Source organism: Antedon mediterranea, chromosome 7 (assembly GCF_964355755.1).
Source record: "Antedon mediterranea chromosome 7, ecAntMedi1.1, whole genome shotgun sequence".
In the NCBI taxonomy this organism is placed as follows: Eukaryota; Metazoa; Echinodermata; class Crinoidea; order Comatulida; family Antedonidae; genus Antedon; species Antedon mediterranea.
In genome coordinates, this window is record NC_092676.1 from 29,993,085 (window position 1) to 30,017,004 (window position 23,920).

The 23,920-nt window shown below is 34.0% G+C and overlaps 4 protein-coding genes across 6 annotated transcripts; all 4 read left to right on the forward strand.

Annotated features, from left to right (window-relative positions):
- The first annotated feature begins 8 nt into the window (after nucleotides 1–8).
- LOC140054285 (probable E3 ubiquitin-protein ligase HECTD2) lies at nucleotides 9–8,998 on the forward strand. The gene is made up of 21 exons (XM_072099217.1): nucleotides 9–69; nucleotides 495–643; nucleotides 814–924; nucleotides 1,052–1,260; nucleotides 1,469–1,532; nucleotides 1,654–2,157; nucleotides 2,267–2,519; nucleotides 2,825–2,926; nucleotides 3,148–3,321; nucleotides 3,594–3,793; nucleotides 3,954–4,070; nucleotides 4,486–4,591; nucleotides 4,677–4,754; nucleotides 5,282–5,485; nucleotides 5,843–5,960; nucleotides 6,170–6,405; nucleotides 6,778–6,855; nucleotides 7,044–7,112; nucleotides 7,276–7,424; nucleotides 7,859–7,955; nucleotides 8,671–8,998. Exons 2-21 carry the CDS (start codon nucleotides 501–503, stop codon nucleotides 8,854–8,856), a joined length of 3,198 nt encoding a protein of 1,065 aa, XP_071955318.1. The 5' UTR covers nucleotides 9–69; nucleotides 495–500; the 3' UTR covers nucleotides 8,857–8,998.
- Nucleotides 8,999–9,464: 466 nt separating this feature from the next.
- On the forward strand, nucleotides 9,465–11,857 carry LOC140054489 (interleukin-1 receptor-associated kinase 1-binding protein 1-like). Its single transcript, XM_072099494.1, has 3 exons — nucleotides 9,465–9,813; nucleotides 9,940–10,136; nucleotides 10,373–11,857. The coding sequence occupies exons 1-3, from the start codon at nucleotides 9,550–9,552 to the stop codon at nucleotides 10,644–10,646; spliced, it is 735 nt and encodes a 244-aa protein (XP_071955595.1). The 5' UTR covers nucleotides 9,465–9,549; the 3' UTR covers nucleotides 10,647–11,857.
- A 1,104-nt stretch (nucleotides 11,858–12,961) lies between these two features.
- Nucleotides 12,962–14,896, forward strand: LOC140054637 (carbohydrate sulfotransferase 1-like). The gene has a single exon (XM_072099705.1). The coding sequence runs from the start codon at nucleotides 13,038–13,040 to the stop codon at nucleotides 14,325–14,327; it is 1,290 nt and encodes a 429-aa protein (XP_071955806.1). The 5' UTR covers nucleotides 12,962–13,037; the 3' UTR covers nucleotides 14,328–14,896.
- Nucleotides 14,897–15,105: 209 nt separating this feature from the next.
- LOC140055188 (protein-glucosylgalactosylhydroxylysine glucosidase-like) lies at nucleotides 15,106–23,920 on the forward strand. Of its 3 annotated transcripts, none has more exons than XM_072100437.1 (10): nucleotides 15,106–15,203; nucleotides 16,627–16,904; nucleotides 17,418–17,629; nucleotides 18,251–18,461; nucleotides 18,825–19,423; nucleotides 19,602–19,808; nucleotides 20,177–20,386; nucleotides 22,252–22,496; nucleotides 23,020–23,326; nucleotides 23,647–23,920. In XM_072100437.1, exons 1-10 carry the CDS (start codon nucleotides 15,201–15,203, stop codon nucleotides 23,703–23,705), a joined length of 2,331 nt encoding a protein of 776 aa, XP_071956538.1. In that variant the 5' UTR covers nucleotides 15,106–15,200; the 3' UTR covers nucleotides 23,706–23,920. The 3 variants fall into 3 exon arrangements, 2 of the variants coding, with proteins under 2 accessions (XP_071956538.1, XP_071956537.1); XR_011846639.1 differs by having other exon boundaries at nucleotides 15,141–15,413; nucleotides 23,219–23,326; nucleotides 23,647–23,686; XM_072100436.1 differs by having other exon boundaries at nucleotides 15,141–15,413.

Consider the following 23,920-nt stretch of genomic DNA (forward strand, 5'->3'; position numbering starts at 1 on the left):
AACAACCACAAACATGACTGACCACAGATAATACATCTGTCTGTTAAAGTTTAATAAAACATCTAAAAGGTAAGTAAATGGAGAAAAATGAAGAAATAAAATGTTTGTCAATAAGCAGTGTACTGTCTAAGTATTTCAATTACTAGATGATACAGTATACTGGCTATTTAGTAGGTAGCCTAGCAGCTCCTCCTCTAGGCCTCCTACACGCTCTAAACAGGTCGCAACTTAAATCCAGAGGCTCCGGGCCAGGCTGGCTAGGTACATGATTCAAGGCTAACTTGGCCTATTTGTTGGTAGTACATTGCAGTAGCCTAGGTAGATTTAGTTGGGTTTAATAATAATAAGGCTTATTACTAGTATGATTATCTACAGTTCTAAATACTAACACTACTAAAAAAGGTCTCACTAGAGCCTAGCTCACCCAACAGTTGGGTGAGCTAGGCTCTAGAAACAGGAGAAATTAATAAATGATATCGCTTTGTTTTTGACAGAAAAAAATGAGTAACGGTGGAACTTTCGCAGTTCCTGGGAAGCCGCCCCCACGACCTGGTGGCCGAAAAGCAACAAAATTTGCAGAAAGAAAAGGATCATTACCAGCAAGTATTATTAAGACTGACTTGAGCAGACTAAAACTTGAAAGGTAGAGCAAGCGGTCTACATGCACCAATCAATATGCATGTAGTAGTGTGAAAATGAAACATTGATGTTTGATTTGCCATCTTCAGACCGGAACAGCTAGTGTGAAAGACTCTAGTTTATATATTAATTTGTTGTTGTTTTACAGTTACATTTTATTTTAAATTTTTATAGACATCAATCGCAACCAAAACTCTCAAGAGATGAAGGTGGTGGCTCGATGAACAATATATTATTTCAACGAGGGCGCTCTAATAGTTTGACACCGCTAGATAGTTTTAAAAAGTGAGTTAAATAGTTGTTTTTTCAATATCTGTGTTGCATACTATAATATTTAACTCTTTTTATAATTAAAATCTGACTCAACTTGGTTGCCTGTTATTTTGTTTGTAACTTTTTAAAATGTATACAGGACCTTAAGTGCCAGCAACCTTGCCGCTTTGTCAGACAGTAATCTATCAATCACGAGAGCATTGCCGTTTAAAAGCTATGATAAACCAAACACGATGAGCAGTGCCCTCAAAGACCAATGGCAACGGCTAGTCAAGCGATATTATTTTCAAATAACCAATGGTTGTGGCAATGAGCAATGCAGAAATAAGTTTTGTGCTTCATGTAAAGGTATTTTGAAATTTATAATTTGTTTTCTCATTTCTGTTTTGATTTATTTAGATAGCATACAGGAATATTTAATAGAGACAAAAACAAACATGAAACTCATTTGCATGGTACAAGGGATAGCCTTCTAAATCCCCAAAAGGTAGTCCCCTTTATTTTATTAATAAGAAATAAACAATTGTTTTATCTAATTACATTCTGGTTTTCACAGATCATGTGATTGTAAATGGAGGCAATGCTGTCATAGTTTGTATACATCTTGCTTCCCATCAAAAGTAAGTGGAAGTATTTTGATTTTGCTGTACCTTTTTTATTTATAACTATATTATTAACTATTTAAAGCTCTCTCTACACTATCAAACTTTATGTAGTAAAAAATTGTTTTGTTTTTCATAGGCAATATATTTGTTCATCAGAGAATTTGATTGGTTGTTCCTTGCCAAAAGATGTCTTCCAGCCAGAAGAAGGCCAATCAAAACCTTTCTTATATTCATTATACTCTTGTACACCATTTGCATCATTGTTTGTTGATAAAGGCAATCCAGATGAAACAGACTCTATTAGTCGAATGGATAAAAGAAACACTCTAAAAGCATCTAGTCTTGATAATGTTATATCCACCAATAAAAAACAGCAGTTCAAAGTTCAAGAAAGAGATAAAAAATCATTGGCTGATCCAAGGCAGCTAGTGACCAACAAAACTGATGTCATTGACGTGCCTTCCCAGCATTCATCATCAACACAACGTCATGATGAGTTAAAAAATGAAGAACTTTTACCTAACAAATTAAAAAGCTTGTCCATTGATTTAAGCAAAGTTGGCGTGGGTACTATTTCAAATGTCCACTCTTCAATTGACTTGGATCATCATCACCATGGCTACGATACGTTATCATTGAGGTAAGTAATATTACAATATAAATATATTATTTATAAATTTGGACAAATAAAAATAATATACAGTAGTTATACCTTAATTATGTTTATATATATTTTTTTTACTATTTAGGTCTGTTAGTGACCACCAGCTTCCTAATAGATACCATACTAATTTATCATGTTCTCAAGTTAGTCTACACTCAAATCAATCATTAAGTTCTCTCTCCAACACGTTACCTTTTACTCAAAGTCCAATACCAAGCCATGAAGCTTTAGTGGAGACGGAAGACTTAGTTGCCTTTGAACGATCGTTGTCCTGTGAAATGTCGCTAGAAATACCATCCGAGTTTTCACTGACACACTTGACCTTTGACATGTTACAGGTACTGTATGTAGTATAGATTTCCAATGTTACTTAGTATATATTAGTATTGTTAGTGATTGGTGTACATTCTTAAACAATCGACTAGATTAGTAACAATTAGTGAATTTTATTTTATATATTTTACATATACTCTACCAATACTCTCTGAAATTCTCCCAAAACCTGCTTGACATCCCAAATCTCTTTATTACATTTACCAGAATTTATGGAATATCATTAACAATTCTGTACCAGAATTTATGGAAAACCAGACAAGATATGGTGGTATACTGTACTAATGTTGACTGGATATTTATTTCTTAGGCACCTGTTGATCACTATAAGCTATGTTCTGATCCATCATTCCTGATCAACACAATAAGAACTGTGTTCACTTCATCAGATGCTCTCAATTCCAGCTTCCTTGTAAGTTTTTTGTTATGTATTGTAAAGCTCTGTCTAAACTACCAAACTTTAGTATGACAAAAAATGTGATGTGCCCATATATGGACATGTTGATGTCCATATTTCAGCACAGCACACTTTTTTGTCAAACTAGTTTCATAGTGTAGACAGCTTAATGGTTACTGTATATAAAAGGGTGATAAGAACAAATTAACTGATGTTTTTTATCTATTTTTATGAAGGTAAAAGAAGATGACTTTAGTAGTGGGGTTGACCTGGAAGCAGTTAGTAAAGCATATGACCTTTTGTTGAATCTTTATCCATGCGATGTCTTTCAGTCAACAATGAATAATTCACTTGAGATTCTTATGTCTTCTATCCATCCTGCATCTGTTCAAAATGATGATATTAATCAGGTAAAAAAACTCACAAAATAATAAACATTTAAACCAAACAGTGAAAGTGTAAATCTAAGCAAATAAATGTATAAAGCCCTTTCTACACTATCAAACTAGTTTGACAAAAAAAAGTGTGATGTGCCCAAATATGGTAGTGATATGCTTAAATATGGTAGTGATATGACATCATCATGTCCATATATATGTGCACATCACACTTTTCTTGTCACATAAAGTTTGATAGTGTAGACAGAGCTTAACAATGTTATCACTATATAATCTATTTTTAGTTTCAGATATTGCTTGCAAATCCCTTATTTGTTAGTAACCATGAACTATTATGCAAATTGTCTGCAATATTGGGGGCTCTGTCTACATCTACGAAGAATGCTTTAGTGAAAATATTAAGCACCTATGAACGAACGAGCTTCCAAAAACTGATCACCATGTTTAAGACTCATTTATCTGCAATGCTGCATCCACAACAAGGGTTTGTAAGATTCAACGTTTACTTGTGGAGGGTGTTGGCAATTTAGTAAAATTGTATTCACCATAAAATAATATGTGTTAAGATCCTGCTAACATATGGTTTTATTCTATTAAGGTCAGATGAAACAAAGTCAGCTTGTGTTTTTTTAATTTATTTACAGTTCTGAGGACAATCTAATTGATGTTGCAGAAGTTCTTGAAATCCTTTATGACGCCAACACATTATCTGAAAAGACCTTAGCATCATGTGAACAATTTTACTCTGACGAAGTATCAAGGTAAATTAAGGAACTTCATGGTATTCACCATTTATTGTACCTACTGTATGGTAGAATACCGTAAGCACTAAGTCAGTCAAGAAGATACATCTAACTCACTCTTAATACTTTATATTAAATTGATAACTTTATTTAGAATCATTAATGATATTATATTGATGTTGCAAAAGTTCTTGATATCCTTTATGATGGCAACACACTATCTGAATTGAGAAACTTTAAGTCAGTCAAGAAGATACATCTAACTAACTAAATGAATACAACATACAAGATAAATTTATTGTCAAATAATTCAACGAAAGATTTGGTTTTTCTCATGGCAACTTAATATAACAATAGAATAAAATCATTAAAATGTTTAGAACACAAAGTAAAATAAACAGTACAGTATGATTGTTTTTTATTTTGAAAATAGAAATCTTGATTACAAAACGGAATATAATAAGTGGAGGCTAAGCCAAGAAAGCAAGTCAGTAAGAAGCAAGTCTTTACTCAACTATCCATTTCTTCTTAATCCAGCAGTAAGTCACTGTATTCATTAAATAAACTTGTACTTGTTTTCATTATTTTCGTAGGGATTAACCGATTCTGTATTTGTGTTTTTAGTCCAAAGTACTTGTTCTCCATTTTGATGCTGTCATTCAGATGAGAAAGGAATATCAGTCTGCTATTTTACATCAAGCAGTGAGTTACTTAAATCAAACTTAGTCTATGCTTGAAAAAATATCCACTTTTATCCAGCTGCCTTTCAGGCACTGAATGCTTGTCAGTATACCATGAGTGATGGAGTGTAAAGTGATGTGACACTTTGAGCACATTTGGACGGAATAAATTTACATGTGTAATGGTCGCGTGTGGTGTAAATTGCTGTTGCTTTTACACCTTAAACTGCAAGCTGATTAACCGCAAGATAAGGAGCAATTTGACCTTATGCATGAAATATGACCCTGCTGGGTATTTTTTTGTTAGTTTACACGTGTTTATTGGTCATCGTCCGAACGATCACTAATTATACATGTAAAGTTACACATGTAACTGATTTTACGTCCGAACACAGCCTAAGTTGTTGTTCTTGTTAGTTTTTCATTTCATAATTTCTATATATTTTAAATGCAAATGACAATAAATGGAAGTAATTTTTTCATTGATGAATGAACAAAATTCATCCATAAATGATTTTGTTTGTGTAAAATCCAATTATGTTTTTATAGCGTGTAAACCAAGCGCAGAAATACATTCAAGAAGGAAGTCGTTTTAAGAACATCTCAGACAGCGTTAAGTCAGCCATCTGTCCCTTTCTGGTGCTAGAAATTCGTAGGGATCATCTTATAGCAGACACCATGGCTCAAATCAGAGGCAAACAAGTTGACCTTAAGAAACCGCTTAAAATTAAGTACATAGGCGGTGGTGAGCAGGTATGTGTAAGATTTTGTGTATCAAATATGAATCATATTATTTGTTTTGTTTATACAGTGTATTTAGGCAAACTGCCAATGATAACCATAAAGTGAGATCATTCCACTATCTTTCTTAAAGTTGGAAATCCTGTTCACTAGACAAACATATACACAAGATGCTTTACATACTGTAAACACAGACTTATTACAAGTCTTTGGGAGTGGAGTTGTAATTTGTCATTAGAAAAAATCTTGGCACTGACAGCATTTAAACACCAGAACCTTAGATTGGTAGCCAAGCATCATAACGACTCTACATTTGTTAAAAAAATCATATACGCTTATATCAAAATAAATAAATTTAATTGGCTGTAGGGATTGGACATGGGAGGCTTGCAAAAGGAGTTTTTTCAATTGCTGACAGCGTCAATCTTTGAGCCTAGCTATGGCATGTTTCTAGAGACTGACGAAACCAGGCTTTTGTGGATAAATGGTGAGGTTTTATTTTCTTTTCTTTCTACTTGTTACTTTGGCTAATCAAATCAAATATTTATTTGTTCCATATAAAAAAATGTGAACACTGGAAAAATTGTTTTCCTCGACAGAACAAAAAATTCACAATCATCATACATTAGATAAAATTACAATTGGGACCCATCAATGAATGATAAAATTAGCCCCGAGTTTATAATTTTATTTTAGGTGGATCTTTAGAATCAGACGATGAATTTGAATTAGTTGGAATCATCCTAGGCCTAGCAATCTACAATGGTATAATACTTGACGTCCACTTTCCGAACCTGATCTATAAGAAGCTTCATGGTGTCAAGCTAAGCCTAGAAGATCTGAAAGAAGTCCAGCCTACATTAGCCAAAAGCCTGCAAGAGTTACTAGAGTTTGATGGTGATGTTGAAGAAGTGTTCTGTCAGACATTTCAGGTAATGTGATTTTTATTATGTTTTGTCCACAAAGTGATGGCTGTATTGTATGTTAATTATTGTAGCGATGTTGGTTGTTGAAAGCTTTGTCTACACTATCAAAATTTATGTGACAAAAAATGTGATTTAGATTATGTTTTGATGGCTGTATGATAATTATTGTATCTATGTTTGTTGTTGACATCTTTCTCACAGATTCTTATTTTAAAACTCCATCTACACTATCAAACTTTATGTGACAAAAAAATGTTATGTGCCCATATATGGATACGATGATGCTATATCACACTTTTTTTGTCAAACTAGTAGACATAGCTTTATCCTTTCCAGCCACAGATTATTAATTAAATGAACTTAACATTTTTTTTACAGATTTCCATAAACTGCTTTAGTCAGGTGATCACAGTTGATCTTATTCCAAATGGTTCACAGGTGCCGGTTACAAGCAAGGTAAGAAATTACTTTTTAAATTTTTTTAATTTTTATTCGCCAATAACAGGAGGGTAACATTTTTAATTACTGTATTTGTAATTCTTTGTGTCCATATATGGGTACATCATATAAATAGGCTGTTCTAAAGTGAATACCAGGAATTGTTTTTACAAGGCCTTGTATCTTTAAGTTGTTTTTTTTTTCAGAACCGACAAATTTATGTTGATTGTTATGTCCAGTACTTTCTTACAACCAGTGTGTCAAAGCAATTTGAGGTACATTCTCTTTCAGTTCTGTTTGTGTAATTTTGTTTCTGTAATTATCCTCTCCTCATATTGCATGGAATATTTTAGATACTAATGGTAGTAACATTTTAAATGTTGTTAAACATTGTACAACATTTATTAATATATTATGTTTTGGTTGTTTTTTTATCAGGCCTTTTCTCATGGTTTTCACTTGATGTGTGGTGGTCCCGCATTGAAACTGTTTCAAGCTGAGGAAACAGAACTACTTGTGTGTGGTAATCCTGACTTAGATTTCATAGCTCTAGAATCTTGTACTACATATGAAGATGGCTTCACCAGGTTAGCTTGAATAAATTGATAGTTGAAATGAGGTTTTGGCCCTCCCCACAGAACATTGCAAAATGTTCAATTTAAAAGTTGAGTTTCTGCTATTCTTTTAAAATTATGGTGATAAAATTGAGTACCACCACCACTATATTTAACCAGCTTTAAAAAACTCACCTTTTCAACAAATATGTCGATAAACCATATTCAATTCAGTTGAGATCCATTTATATTTTATGGTCTGTCACTCATTTTTATTTCTCTTTTTTATTTATTTCATGGATTACTTTTATTTTTATGAAGGACATAGAGGCTTTATGCATTATGCGCTTAAAAGTCCAAATTTATTGTTGTTGTTAATATTATTATTTAAGTTACTTATTCTTACATAATAAGGCTCAATTTTGTATTGTTTTGTTATGAATTTGGTTGTATACATTTTTCCCCAGACACCATCGAACTATTAAAGCTTTCTGGAGTGTTGTTCACAGCTTAGATGAAACACAGAAAAAGAAGTTGCTGAATTTTATAACTGGAAGTGACAGGGTAAGGTTTTCTATCTCTATTTATTTTGAGTAAAATAATAACTAAAAATCTGGTTTCCATATAGCAAGTAGGGCGACATTGGACAATGTAGTCAATGGTATGTCTCCTAATACTTAAATTTATTATTATTTGTCTGTGATAGAATAAACCTATTGGGACAGGTGTATTTTTCATTTCATTTGTCGTAAATGAGTTGAAAACATATTGCAAAGCAAATGTGTGTATGTGCATTTCATGACAATATAACAATAATAAACTGAACAACTAAACCGCCCAGTGATATGTTGAAAATGAATTGATTAATTTAGAAACGATAACGATGAGGGAAGCTCTATCAAACTAATTTGACAAAAAAAGTATTATGTGTCCAAATATGGTAGTAATATGACCAAAGATGGTTGTGATATGGTCCATAACATGGCACATCACATTTTTTTTGTCACATAAAGTTTGATAGTGTAGACAGAACTTAAGAATGAGAAACTGCATTGTAAATTCATTTTTTGTAATGACCTTATTTATTTTATATACTTATATAATTATATACAAATATATTTTTGTCTCGTCGTTTATGGGTGACAAGAAATCTCTTCTTGCAAGATCCTCTATTAATGGTATTTTGTATTTTCTCATTATAAATGACCACTCTTTTTTATTGCATTGCTTTTACCATTGATAGAAACTAATAAATGTTGAATCATTATTATTATTTCAGGTGCCTGTAAAGGGGTTATCAAGTCTTCCAATAGTGATCCAACGACATGGACCAGATAGTGACCGCCTTCCTACTGCTATGACGTGCTTTAATCGTCTGCTTCTTCCATCTTACGCTTCCAAAGACAAACTCAGAAATCGTTTAACAATTGCACTGGAAAATGGAAAAGGCTTTGGCCTTACATAACTATCAATTATAATAGTTATAGAGTTGATATACAAATAGCATATGGCAAATACATGTTTATACAGCCGAAATGAATTAAACAAAAAAAAAAAGAAAAAAGTCTTATACAATCCACTACTTATCTATTGTATATCAAATGTATGGAAATGTTTTATTTTTTATATTAATGAAATGTATTTATTTTGTATTGATTGCAATAAAAAACAGTTTATAGAAATGATTTTAAATGTGTTCTTTGTATTGCTAATTATAAATAATTGATAATAACAAAACATTCATCAAAACTGTGAAATTTAGAAGACTTTATTAGCAACTCATCTATTTTTACTATCATTCGTTGATGAAGTTTTGAAGCCCCGCCTCCATGACTAAAGCCTCCCTGGCTTTCTATAAAACTTGTAAAATGAAAAATAATTCACCGTATTCGTCGGGTCAGTTAAATTTGTCAATATAATTTTAAACGCGTTTTATTAGTCAAACGTTACACTGCTTCGTTATTTTAGCATAGAGTGTGCTGCCTTTGTTGACGCGAAAACAATATGTTTGACGTATATGAGCAGACTGCGCTTTCACACGCATAACTCTCAAATGATCTGTTTACATGTGAAACGGCGGTTTACTTAAAAATGTTTTTTTGTTTGCAGTTACTTAGCTATTTATTTTACCAAAATACTTTATCTTGTATTGGTTATAATGTCGTATAAGCCCTCTAGAGTGTATGCATCGCTTTTAGACCAGTCAAATACCCCTACTAATAATAAAAATCAAGGTAATCCTAGGCCTAAAACGTCAACAGAAATCGAGGTGACAGCGACAGCAGAAGCCAGGCAAGTGCCGAATAGAGCCAATGTAACCGTGGTTGTTAGTAGTCGTAAAGAGGTAGCTGCTGAGGCTAAGAACAGTGTGGCAAGACGAACAGATTATATTTTTCAAGCTCTACATACATTCCAAGTAAAGGTATATATAGCTTAACCGTTCGTTCACACATTTTCCATATTATTACATTACATATTTTACATTACATATTTTACATTTGCACAAATACAAATAGGTTTATGCCCTTTTTATTACAATTTTTTGTAGGAAGGAGATGTTTCAAGAACTGATTCATTACAAAGAGAGGATGGCTTGTATGTAATGACTACGGAACTTTTAGTCACATTTGTAGACATTGAGAAATGCTTAGCTGTTACTAATCTTCTGGTAGAAAAGTTAGATGATTCTGTTATTATAACTCAACCAGAATTTCACCATACACCTCACAGTGTAGAAGAACTAAGGTCAGTTATAAATACAATAAGTACATAATAATTTCAAACTCTAACCCATCTTGTTTAAGCTCTGAACCCCAATTAGAAACTTTCATGCAAAATAGACTGTGTGCCTCATCACTATATTTTGATCCTCTTGAATAAATAACTAAATTTGATTACATTTTATAAAAGAGTGCACTTTTACATGAATTTGTACAATTACCATTTGATATTGAATTTAAATGTTTCTTTTTGAATCCTAGAAAACAAGTTTTAATAAAAGCAGTCTCCAACTGTCGCCAAAAAGCAGATAACATCGGCCTTCTCCTGGGTCAAGTCGTTGGTCAACCAAACAAGATCATAGAAGAGTATACAAAAGAATGGGAAGGACCAGAAACGGCACCTACAACTGAACGGTTAGGTAAATCACTGACGATGCAACAAAGAATTGCAAATGCTACAGTGCATGTGAAAGCTAAGGTGAAGATTAACTTTGAGATGATGGCAAAGGAAAAAGCTAAAGCCACTACAAGGTAGCATAGGACATATTAGCTAAACATGTGTCTACTGGACTAACTATGGATTTATCTTTAATCACCATTAGCGTGTAACTCGGCAATTACAGGATCGATAAACTATTTAATAATTAATAGTTTTATATTTAGCCTTATTTAGTCGTGAGTGACAACCCTGGCACTATGTCAGGATTGAACCCCGGCACTATGTCAGGATTGAACCCTGGCACTATGTCAGGATTGAACCCCGGCACTATGTCAGGATTGAACCCTGGCACTATGTCAGGATTGAACCCCGGCACTATGTCAGGATTGAACCCCGGCACTATGTCAGGATTGAACCCTGGCACTATGTCAGGATTGAACCCTGGCACTATGTCAGGATTGAACCCTGGCACTATGTCAGGATTGAACCCTGGTACTATGTCAGGATTGAACCCTGGCACTATGTCAGGATTGAACCCTGGCACTATGTCAGGATTGAACCCTGGCACTATGTCAGGATTGAACCCTGGCACTATGTCAGGATTGAACCCTGGCACTATGTCAGGATTGAACCCCGGCACTATGTCAGGATTGAACCCTGGCACTACAGTATGTCAGGATTGAACCCTGGCACTATGTTAGGATTGAACCCTGGCACTATGTCAGGATTGAACCCTGGCACTATGTCAGGATTGAACCCTGGCACTATGTCAGGATTGAACCCTGGCACTATGTCAGGATTGAACCCCGGCACTATGTCAGTATTGAACCCCGGCACTATGTCAGGATTGAACCCCGGCACTATGTCAGGATTGAACCCCAGACTTCGTATTGGAAGACAAGCATGTTAACCACCAAGCTACAGCACCACTACATTATAAGCCACTCATTGTCAAAGTACATTAAAAAGCTTGGCACTGTTTAAATTTTCTTTTAAGCTTGGTTTCTACTATGACGTAACACAATGACGTAGATACAACACAAGCAAGTTGACCAAAATAATCATTGCTTGTGATTGGTCAAACCACCTGCGTTACATGTTGTGTCTCTATGGGAACCAAGCAGCAGTACTAATAATTATTTCAGATACACTGATAATGCCCTATGTTGCCTGTAATTGTATTGTTCACTCATGTGTGTCTGTTGTAATATTGCTGTCTTGGACTAATCTCTATTTATTACAGATTCTGTTGGTATTTTGTGGTTCAAATAAAACCCTAAAAATAGGTTGAATTTTTGTAAATAAATTGTCAATTGGTAAATAATACGGTATACAGTAATATTTGTTTGCATTTTGAAAATTAAATCAACGTTTTCTTTACGTGTATTATAATTTATTATACAATATGGTATTTTTTAGATTTTATTTGTATATATATAATATTAGGCTTTCAAAATGATTGTATAACTTTGACCTTTTGTTGTATAAGCACGAACTTAATTATTCAAATGAATATTAATTTATAATAATCTAATGCTTTTGACAACCATCCGAAATCCTCTGATTTAATGAAGTTCACTTTTCATCGATCAGAATTGATTTATTATTGATTTTAAACACACTGTTGTACCTGGTCATTGATGCGTTTGTAATCAGAACGATTGTGCAGGAGTTTGTTGATGAATGCAAGTGTGTGTATGGTACTGCAAAGTAAACAAATACTGTATTTATATTCAATAACTTGGGAACATTTCATTGAAGAAAATAACACAGTTTTGTAAAGAATGTACACGTATCGGCTGTGAACATCGATTATGGTTTTTGAAAGCGTCTCCGTTATTTACTACAGTAGTTCAAACCTGTATACAGCCATGGAACCAATACAAGGAATAGTAGGCCTATTATATTCCAGTGCATTTGATAAAAGTGATTGTATGTAGCATGTAAGGAACGTGTGGGCACCTTTTTGCCGACAATTGCTGGTGTGAGTCTACAGTGGTTTACCGTTTCCTTTTCTATTGTCCTTTTCTATTGGTAAAATCTGATAAATATAGGCCTAACTGGTCATGTCAATTTTCGCTATTTATATTTTTGGATTTAATTTGACTCAATATCGTTTTTCTCTTTTGCCGAAAACATTGCTGGTTTGATGTTATAGCCTACAGTGTGGTCTATCGTTTCTATTTTATATTGATAACATCTGGTAACTTTAAACTGGTCATGTCAAGTTTTGCTATTTTGATTTAATTTGAATCAATTATAGCTTTTCTCTTTTGCCGAAAACATTGCTTGTTTTATGTTATAGACTACAGTTGTTTCCGTTTCCATTTATACTGAAATTTTCTATAACATCTGGTAACTTCAACTGGTCATGTCAATTTACGCTATTTTATAATTTGGATTTAATTTGAATCAATATCATTTTTCTGTATTAAAATTAATACGCATTGATCAGAATTTTGTCTAGAAGCTTCTAATCAAGTAGCAATGAAATCAACAAGAAGGTATTCATATTTTTCAATCTTGATTGTGGCCGTGTTTATATTTATTTTAATAAGAGCACCGTACGAGAACAATACAGTGGACAATAGCAGTCATTATTTCGCTAAACCCCTCCATAGGAGTTTTATAGCAATGAGGGGACGTTTATTTTCTAAAAATAAACTTGATCCTATGAGTTTACAGCAAAATTCCAGTTTAAATGCTATAAAGCACAAAGGTATACACATCCTGGCTATTGGACGAACAGGTTCGTCTTTCTTGGGTCAGATTATAGCACAGCATCCTCAGGTATTTTACATGTTTGAACCCGGTCGTATACTTGATAATCAACGGAAGACTCCAGATCAGAAAATTTATAAGAACCCAAAGAATTTAGTTAACTATGTTGATATGATCGCGTCTATATACCATTGTAGATTTGATAATATGAAGTCGTACTTGAAAGCAATTATGCAACTTTCTTTCAATTCGAGACTACAAGAAATTCCAGATTTAACAGAGAAAAATCTTTGTAGGCCCACTAGAGGAGTGTCTCGCCGCAAACAAAATGAGTCTTTATCTACGAAATGTGAGCCTGTCAGCCGTGAATTGACGCACAAATGTCAAAATAAAACGTTTACAGTCATCAAAACTATTCGAATTCATAACATCACAAACTTTACCAAATTAGTAAACGACGATGATGTTGATTTTAAAATATTACATCTAATACGAGATCCACGAGGCATGATTTTGTCAAATCTCAGAGCTTGGCATAGAGATGTGATTCACGCTATGAATGAAGAACACCGTTCTCTTTTTGATGCCAACGACTTACCTTCAGAACTTTACGAGTATTTAAACAACTGGTGTAAAGATTGGATAGAAAATGCCGACTTTGGATATTCCAAGATTCCGTCATCACAATACTTGTCAGTCAGATACGAAGACATATCACTTTCTCCAATAGAATCAGCAACAAAGATATATGCAAAGCTTGGTTTAGGTGCTCTTACAAGTGATATTATTGAATGGATTAATAACAGTACATCCGGGTATAAAGGTGGTTCGTATGCTCTTTCTCGAAATTCTACTTTGAATGCTGAGAAATGGCGTCGAAGTATGACGTATGAACTCGCTGAACGAATACAAGAAATGGACAATTGTGGAAAGTTTATGGATGTTTTCGGTTACAAAAAGGTTAAAAGTCCCGAGGAATTGCATGATTCGAGTTTGTCATTGATTGGAAAATATTCGAAATCTTCGTTCAAAGCGCGTAAGAACCATAAACCATAATGCAACACCCGAGAGTGCAAGTCAGCAGGACTTCGGAGGAAATACAACTGAGAGAGGGTCTTTAAAGTACTTTCTTTAGTATGCCATTAACGTAACCATCAATGGATTCTCGACGAAATGTTCACTACTAATATATAAAACATAATTAATAATATTATACTGCAAAAAAAAATCTGTAAAATAGGCATAATTATTGATATTTAGTTAGATAGGCTAGTTCATCCCTGAGATTAGTAGAACGTTTAGAAGAAAAGTTTGAAAATTTTAATTTTTTGAAACAAATGTTTTTTCTCAAATTTTATACCCAAGGAAAGCCACACGCGACCATTAATTACATGTGCAAATTATAACCGAGACAACAATAATACCATAATATATATATATATGATTATAAAAAGAACAATTAAGTGAGTTAACCAATCACAGATTAGTTCGGACAAATCCACTCACGTCGTGATTTGTCAAATTACTCTCGAGTCTCGACGCGCTTACGTACCTCAGTTGAATTAAATTGGCCAATGATTTGCTTTTATAAAATGTTTTTATTAGTTTTATTAAAATTAGATCATACTGGATGTGTAGTTTTTGTTTTTTTAATGAAAAATTCTTTTGGACGTGAACGTGACAGGACACAAAGCAGACGATCGATCGTACAGTACACTCTTGACCAATCACAATTGACACTTCGGGATACGATGTTCATGTGATTATACGAAAGCATATCATTGGTGCGCGCAAAGGCAGCAAGAAGAATGGAGCACGTGTGATAATGCATTGATGAAGTGTTGTTGTTGTTGTTGAAATCATACCACAAACAAGGAGAATTGTTCATACAGTAGGCCTAGCCTAGGCCCTAGTGTAAATTGATAGCACATGGTCGGTGGTTCAGGTTTTTTTTTATTCAGAGATAATATTTATATCACCATTTAAAATATGAAATTGATTAAATCTAACGATGAAAAAAACATAAAAACCTCACAAAGTCTAGGCCTAGGCCTAGAAAATCCCCCTCCGTCAGCGTCAAGAAGAGTAGTGAAAGAAACAAATCCTCGCCTTCCTGGTGGGCGGTATGGCCAGTTCCAGGTGGTAAGTACCGTAAGTAACTAGGCCTAGGCCTAGCTGGGCCCCAAAAGGCTAGTAGCTAGGGTTATAGTTCAGTAGTAATAGCTAGGTCTAGTGACTGGACTGGCTAGTAGTAGTAGTAGTAGTAGGCCCGGGCCCTAGCCTATAGGCCTAGTAGGCCTGTCACACCAAAATCAGTCCGGACCAAAATCGGACCGATTTTGGCTGCCAAAATCAGTCCGGAGGACCATTTATGGCTGCCAAAACCTGTCCGGCCGGACCAATTTTGGCCGCCAAAACTGGTCCGGCCTGGATAAAATCGGTCCGGGCAGTAGGACTGTTTTTGGCCGCCAAATATCGTCCGGTCTTACAAAATGGTGCGCAAAATGAGGTCATAATGTATATTAAAAAAAGGCCATGATTAGTCATTATATTGAAAACTACGGGGTTTTATTTGTTATTTTAATATTATTAAGCCTGTTTTTTTTATTATCATTATTAGTAGTAACTCATCAATAATTAGTACTAATTGTTAGGCTTTTTGTATACAATATGTATCTCTGCCTGTTTTTAATCCATTTTGTTTATTTTTAACATCTTCGTTTCCCCATGATGTTAAAAACAATTTAATTTATTAATTATTTATGGTTAATCAATCAATATATCAATTCAATACAATTATTATAAAACAATTATCCAATATTGATTAGGCTGAGGAAGGAAAAAGGCCTCAATCATAAATAAAATCTAGCTGGCAATATCAGCGTCTCATACCCGTTCGTGTGAGTGTGTGGCAGGCCGAAATATGAGTGAACACCTTCATGTTTTTAGATAAAATACATTTATTTTATACTATAGTATTTATCCGACAAGATAACTTACTAATATATATCATGGGATATTTTTCTAGCCATAAACAACAGCATCATAGGCCTAGTAATTCAATTAAAATCGACAGAAGAAAAGCCCGGACCGATTTTGGCAGTGGCGGACTGCTTTTGGCCACAATTTTAGAGCCAAAACTGGTCCGGCCGGACCGATTTGGCCCCGGACCATATTTATCGTGACAGGCCCTAGTAGTAGTGATAGCAGTAGAATTAAGTATTCACTATGGTAGGCCCAGCTACAATAGGTAGGCGTAGGTCGAGTAGGCCTAAATAAGCTAGGCCTAGACCAAACAATTTAAATTATTTTTTATATTGTGATAACGTAACATTGTAAACAAATTTTTTTGCAGTATGAAATTGGTTTGTTGCAAGTGGCTGGAGCTGCATTAGTTTTACTTTTTTTCGTTTTGCTAAATATTTTACTCTCATCATCCATGAACACTGAACTGATCGTGGAAAACACTGATGATTACGCAATAACTATTCCAAAAGTCTTTTTCGAAGTATCAAATAATTATCAGCAATCAGTAATGAAATGGCAAGATCAGTACAGTAGAGGTGTATGTCTGTTTGCAGGTCATCGTTATAAATCATCAGCTGATGACCCTTCAGTATTTTCATCTACTGTGTAAGCATGTTTATTTGTTTAATGATTTGGTTATGATTCAATCAAGCTTTTATTTTTTTATTTATTCAATTTCTGCCATATACAATACATAGAAAAAAAAAACAAATATAAAAGGCAAGGAAAGATCAAACAGGTGCTAAACACCTATGCTAGTTGGTCAACAGAACAGAGCACAGAAATAAACCAAAACAAAAATTAAAGCATCTAAATGTCGTTTTCTCCATCCAGGTTGGCAGTGTTACATAAAAAATAGTAATCCATGGTTGTGATATCTATATCTTACGATGAACAGTGATTTAACAGCAAATGTCTAACATGCTAACCAATACCTCTATGCAAGTTCTAACTTTAAAATATAATTGTCTTGGGATAAAGTCCTGTCGTTATTCTGATACACACACACTTGATTTATTGAAGCTACTCAAAAGCCTTTTAGAGATCTTTTGTAATTTTATGAATGTAAAGGGATTTTGGTGACCATTAAAAAAAAAACTTGATTTTCTATCTTAAAAGGTTTCCATCAAATAGCAAGCAGCAACCATCTGTGGGCAATGGGTATTTAGCCACAGTAATCTACAGTAACACTGTGTATGTTAACGGTCTCTACAATGGCAAGGGTACTAGTAGTCATCGTGCCAGAGTGCCATCCACTGCTGCCATCACAGCATCTCTGCAGGAATCACCAGTATCAGCTTCTCACTTCTACATCTTGGATGTTGCAAAAGGTAATGTCAATTATACGACCTGATATATGACCCCCAGGGAGGTGCGTCATTTGTCTGTTGTACATCATACCTTATGAATACCATGATGTACCCCTGCATAAAAAAGTGACTTATCTTTAGGTGACCATGATGCACCCATTTTGATGCATTGTGACCATGTTGTTCATGATATGGTGGTTGGTAAAGTGACGAATATTGGAGCACCATTGTTCATTGACCCTGCATCAATAATTATTTGTAAATGACGCACCCATGATACACCTCTCCCGGGGGTCGTATAGTGTGTCATACAATTGCATAGTGTTATCTATTATAACTATAAGTTAAATGTGTATGAAACAAAATTAAGTTAAACCTGATGATGGTTGCTTGGGTGGGTGCTGTTTTATTATTAGGCTTTGTTACAGCAGGCCTAGAATTATATTTTAGGCTGATCTGAAGGCTTTTATGGTGATTCTTTTAGTGATTTTAAAGAGGCAATGAGTTAAAACTTGTAAAGGTTGCCTCATCTCTTAGTGTCTGTTACGTGTCTGTCAAAGTTGTTTTTGAATAATGAGGTAGGTTTTCCCACCTCCTCTTTTTTCTCAGCACCATTAATCCATAATCTGATATATTTTTCAGGTGTGTTTGTGCACCAGATAACAACAGGTGATGTAAAGGTGAGCCATACAACGTACGCGCACCAAGTGTTGAATAGACTTCTTGTTAACCAGATTATTATCAGTAGAACAAGTAATAAATCTGATGAAGTCACCGTGAAATTGGACACAAATTCTTTACCAAATAGTACCGATATAAATTTCAAAGAAAATCCTTTAAAGGATAATATAAGGTAATTCTTCTACTTTTATGATTTTTTAAATTAAAATTAAAAAAATTAAAAATGTTATGCATCCAACAGCGAGGAGCCAATTGCAGGGTGTCTATGCCTTTTCACATTCTTTTAAAACTACTAACATTTGGTGGAACCAACATTTTACACAAGAGTATCAAATGTAATAATATTAAGTTTAATAAGTTCAATTTACACTCTCAGTATACTGTTCATCTAACATCAGAATTGAATAAATGTGTAGTGGTTATTTTATCAAAAGTCATTATTATTATATACAAAAAGATGAACAAAATTAGTGGGATGATTCGAACTGACTAGAATGTAAAAAGAAATTGTTATTAATTGTTATGTTTATTATAGAAGTATGCAAGGAGGAATAATTGTTCCTGAACATGACAGCACCCAAGTTGTTACAGCTTACGTCTACTGGACAGATGTCCCATCATGCATCACTTTACCGAAGGATGTTTCAGCGAGACAATACAACTTTATAACATCTATTTCAAAGACAAGTGGTGATGAGGCATATTACTTCTATACAGAAGGACTCAAAATGACTGCCAATAATGAGTTGTATCAAAACCATGTCGCTGCGTGGGAAACAAAATGGCGTAATGGGCATATAGACATTGACAATGTATACTTATCAAGAATAATATATAGTACCATGTATTATATATTGAGCTCACTTCCTCCTTTAAATACAACAGGCAGACTTGATTTTCCATTCTATGGGCTAGCACCTGGAGGGCTTGCCAATGGTGGGGGCAACCAGGACTACATGGGGCATGTGTTTTGGGACCAGGAGACATGGATGTACCCTCCAATTCTGTTGTTTCATCCAAACCTTGCAAAGTCGATGCTTAGTTCACGAACACGACATATAGACGCAGCAAGAAATATTGCTAAGTGTAATGGTTACAATGGGACTATGTACCCTTGGGAAATGGCTTACTCGGGTAATAACATAATCTTAACATTTAGTATAGTTTGCAAAATTAAAAAATAGAAAAATATATAATTATGATGATGATTTTAAATGTTTTTATCTTTAAACATTGCAGCATTTAAACATTTTTTTAATAGTAAAATATGATGATATATTTACAATTTAATGTTTTAACTTTCAATTTTTAGGTTATGATGTCTGTCCAGACAGAACCGTTGGTAAATTTGAACAGCACGTCAATGGAGACATAGCATATGCTCTTCAACAATATGTGAGAATGACTGAAGATGTACAGTTCCTTCTTGAAGAGAATGGGTTTGATCTGGCTAAAGGTCTGGCTGAATTTTGGTATTCGAGAGTGTACAATATAAGCATGACCAAATATGGAGTTATGGGTGAGTTTATTCAATTTTATTATAATTAAATTCTACACAATGCGTTGATTTAAGCATCTATTGAAATGAAAATATTACAGTGACCACGTCATGAACTTATTTGATAGTATACATAAAAAAAATTAATATCAAACGACTACTATTGCACGCCATGTGACCCACAATAGTCCAATCAAGTGACAGGAATTTATTTATGTGTTATATAATATAACAATCCTCATGAACTTAGTATAAAATACATTATTCATCATGCTGTAATAAAGTAAGTGATTTATGATGAATCTGATTAAGTTCTACAATATATTTTATACCAGCTTATTGTTTTATATTTTAAGTACCGATACTAAATTGTTGTTTTGTTTTCACAGGTGTTATGCCTCCTGATGAATATCATGAAAACGTCAATAACTCTGTATACACAAACATGGTAGCAAAAATAAGTCTGTTACTACCAAAACAATTAGCACAGATGCTTAACACCAGTGTGCCTGAGTGTTGGAGTGATGTTGGTAATCAAATGTACATTCCATATGATTCAAGTCTTAAGTACCACCCAGAATATGATGGCTACCAATTGGGTATAGATTATGTTCATGCTTAAATCATAGCTCATGTTTTTAATACCATTTTATAGACTATTTGAAAGTTAACACTAATATTCTTTAAACTAATTATAATATTCTGTCTACACTATCAAACTTTATGTGACAAAAACATGTGATGATATATATGGACATGATTATGTCATATCACTACCATATTTGGGCACATCACACTTTTTGATAGTGTAGACCATGGATTAAAGAATAGAAGGATATGCATCGACGTAAGATCAAGGGTTCCTTGACTCTCGCCGACAGACCGCGGACCGCCCACAATGTTACAGTTTAATTAACCGCATGGTAACAACGAAACAGTCGCGTGCCTACTATATTGTTTACTGCACATGTGCAACGACATTTAACCTTGTTGGATACGCTTCTTTCGCGCGTTCTTTGGTGGCATGATGTTTGTAGATGCTATCATTGTAATCATAGTCAACTATTGACTATGTTGTAATTAGTATAGGTTTCTGCCGCGATTGATCTACGCTAATGATTTTTTATGATTAAAGTAGCATTTTATGACCTGTAGTAGCCCTACATCTGAGACAATAACTATTTGTTGTCTCATTTGTTGTAAAATTACAAAATCAGCAAGAATGCTAGCCTAGGCCCAGGCCTTATACTAGGCTAAACTGGGCTAGTAAAGCCTGTGATTTGCCGACATTGATACTGCCTAGGTAGGCCTAGGCTAATCTTAAATGTAGTAGATACAACGTATAATCATGATCTATATACTCACCGTTGTCTTACTTCTTGTGTGAATAATAATAGGTACTTTGTTTGTTCGTGATTAAGTTTGCCCTGCGTGTACTTTTCAAAACGACCGCTAGGCAACGAATCGCAACTATACATAGCCAGCCAATCCCGGATAAGGGATCGCTGTTTTCATTCAATTAGGCCCGGTGATTGGATGTGATGTGGATGACATAACCACTAGCCAATCACCAGGCACTACAGTTTAAATATAATCACATCGATAATTAAGGAGATTTATGAAGAAACCACTGCTTAGCCATATATTAAAAACACGATTGTTGTATGTGTGAACACCGGCCACGCTAACAACATACATGGTCAAATGCATAATTTAATATTCTATAGATTAACGCAATTTTTAATGACAAGATGGCAGGCAAATAATGATAATTCAAATATAAAAATTGCATATTTTATTAATATTACCAACTACTTAAAATTACCAGTAGTAAGAAAGTGAACTTTTCGTAGTCCGATTGTGATGAAACTAAAACAGAATTATTCAGCAATATATTTTTGTTGTCAATTAATCATTGACGCAGACATGTCAATAGAACATTCAGACTGCGCATACGATTTCTACATGGTTACGTTTTGGTCTCAAAAAATGTAGCAGTTGATTCGCAGCGTTTTACAGAGGGCCGCGGTTAGAGACACGGAGTTCAATAAACGTGTTTGTTTGATTGGCAGCAGTGCTTTAGTATAGGCAAGCGCGTTGTAAAATCGTTTGATGTCACCGTCGATGCATATCCTTCTATTCTTTAATCCATGTGTAGACATAGCTTTAATGGTATTTTTCAAATTTCTTCTGAATAAGTCTCCATTTAATCCATAATGTGTGCCCAACATACTACAGAACATATCAACCGTAATTGCTGTAGGCCACCCCTGAATTTTCCTTTAGTCAAGTTTATTTTTACTTCTTTGGAATTATTTTTTGAGATAACTATTTAGTGAATATTAAATTTATTTGTCACAAACTGCCAAAGAGTGGGCGCATGGCCAACACAGGGAATTGGGAAGATATTGATAAAAAATATTTAAATAAAATGTTAGTAAAACAAAATTGTAATTTATAATAGGAACTGTTGTGAAGCAAGCAGATGCCATCCTTCTTCAGTTTCCATTGATGTATGACATGCCTGATGACGTCCAGGTCAACGACCTTCTACTGTATGAAACTTACAAGGGGAAGCCAGTGACTAACCCTGACGGTCCTGCCATGACCTGGGCAATGTTTACTATTAACTGGCTGAAACTCAAGAATTTCACTAAAGCGTATGATGTCTTCAATAAAACATTTGCCAATATACAAGAACCATTCATGGTAAGATATTAACTGTAATGTCTTTCCAATCAAATACTTATTCAGGTTTTTGTGACATACCCCTCCTTTGGCACCCCTATTTAGGATACACTTCTCCTCTGGCACACCCCTGTTAAGGATACACACCCCTATTAAGGGGACACGGACAACATGCAAAATATGTTTTAATATTACAGCCAACCTCTATACTTTGAGAAGGGTTTGATACTTTGTTGGGTCTCAAAAGTGATAAGGTTTCTACTGTGTGTATTGGTGTTTGTCTCAATAGGTCAGGGATAGCTTTATTATCTTCAAAAATCTAAAGCTCTGTCTACACTATCATACTAGTTTAACAAAAAAAGTGTGCTGTACACAAGCATTGTAGTAATATGCCCAAATTCGGTAGTGATATGACATTATCATGTCCATATATGGGCACATCACATTTTTTTGTCACATAAAGTTTGATAGTGTAAACAGAGCTTAACACAAAGCTTTCATTTTTCAAAATCTAAAATGTGGAGACTATTTTGTTTTCAAACAGACATGGACAGAGAACCCAGACGGTACCGGGGCTGTCAACTTCCAAACTGGAATGGGTGGTTTTTTACAAACAATAACATTTGGGTTTGGTGGTATACGGATAAAATCGTGCTTAGAATTTGACTTTGTTCTACCACCAAAGTCTACAACCTTTAATATTACTGGGTTGAACTATCTTAGTTCCTCGCTGAATTTTGTAGCTCGGGAAACGTCGCTAAGCATCACTTTAACTGAAGATAACTATAGAAGCATCATTCCAAGTCTTCAGTTAATTGTATCAAAAACGGAAACTTATGATCTTAAATTAGGTGAGCCAATTATTTTTATGAATTTAGAAAATAAAACTTTTGCTTGTTGTACAGCTCACTACTAAAGAAATACTGTTATATGGTAGTTAATAATTAGGCAAAAGCCTTACTTTTATTTACTGTAACATTAAAAAAAAACCTCAAATATGTTTTTATTTCATTTCTAGGTAAGAAACAATAATTAATAATAAACAAATAAATTTCCAACATAATTAAAAATAGTATTTTATTAATTTTTCTCCATTGTATGATATATTTTTTAGTATTTTGTATTATTTAAATCAAAATGTGTAATAATAAATTATTTTTTCTATTTTCAGGAAAAACAGTGAAGATTGCAAGAGTTCCTGCTAGAATATGTAAAAAACAAAATGTATAACATTTATTAAGAAGCAGATGTTATTTTAAATTTCTTTAGAACTGCTTCATAATGAACAATGTCTTTCATTTACTAAATTTGTATCAATGGCCACCTGTTGCTGCAGGGTTTAGTGTCAATGGCCACCTGTTGCTGCAGGGTTTAGTGTCAGATGTAGATCTTTATTTTTACTGTATTTATATTATATCAATAGAAAGCAACAACATTATTTATAA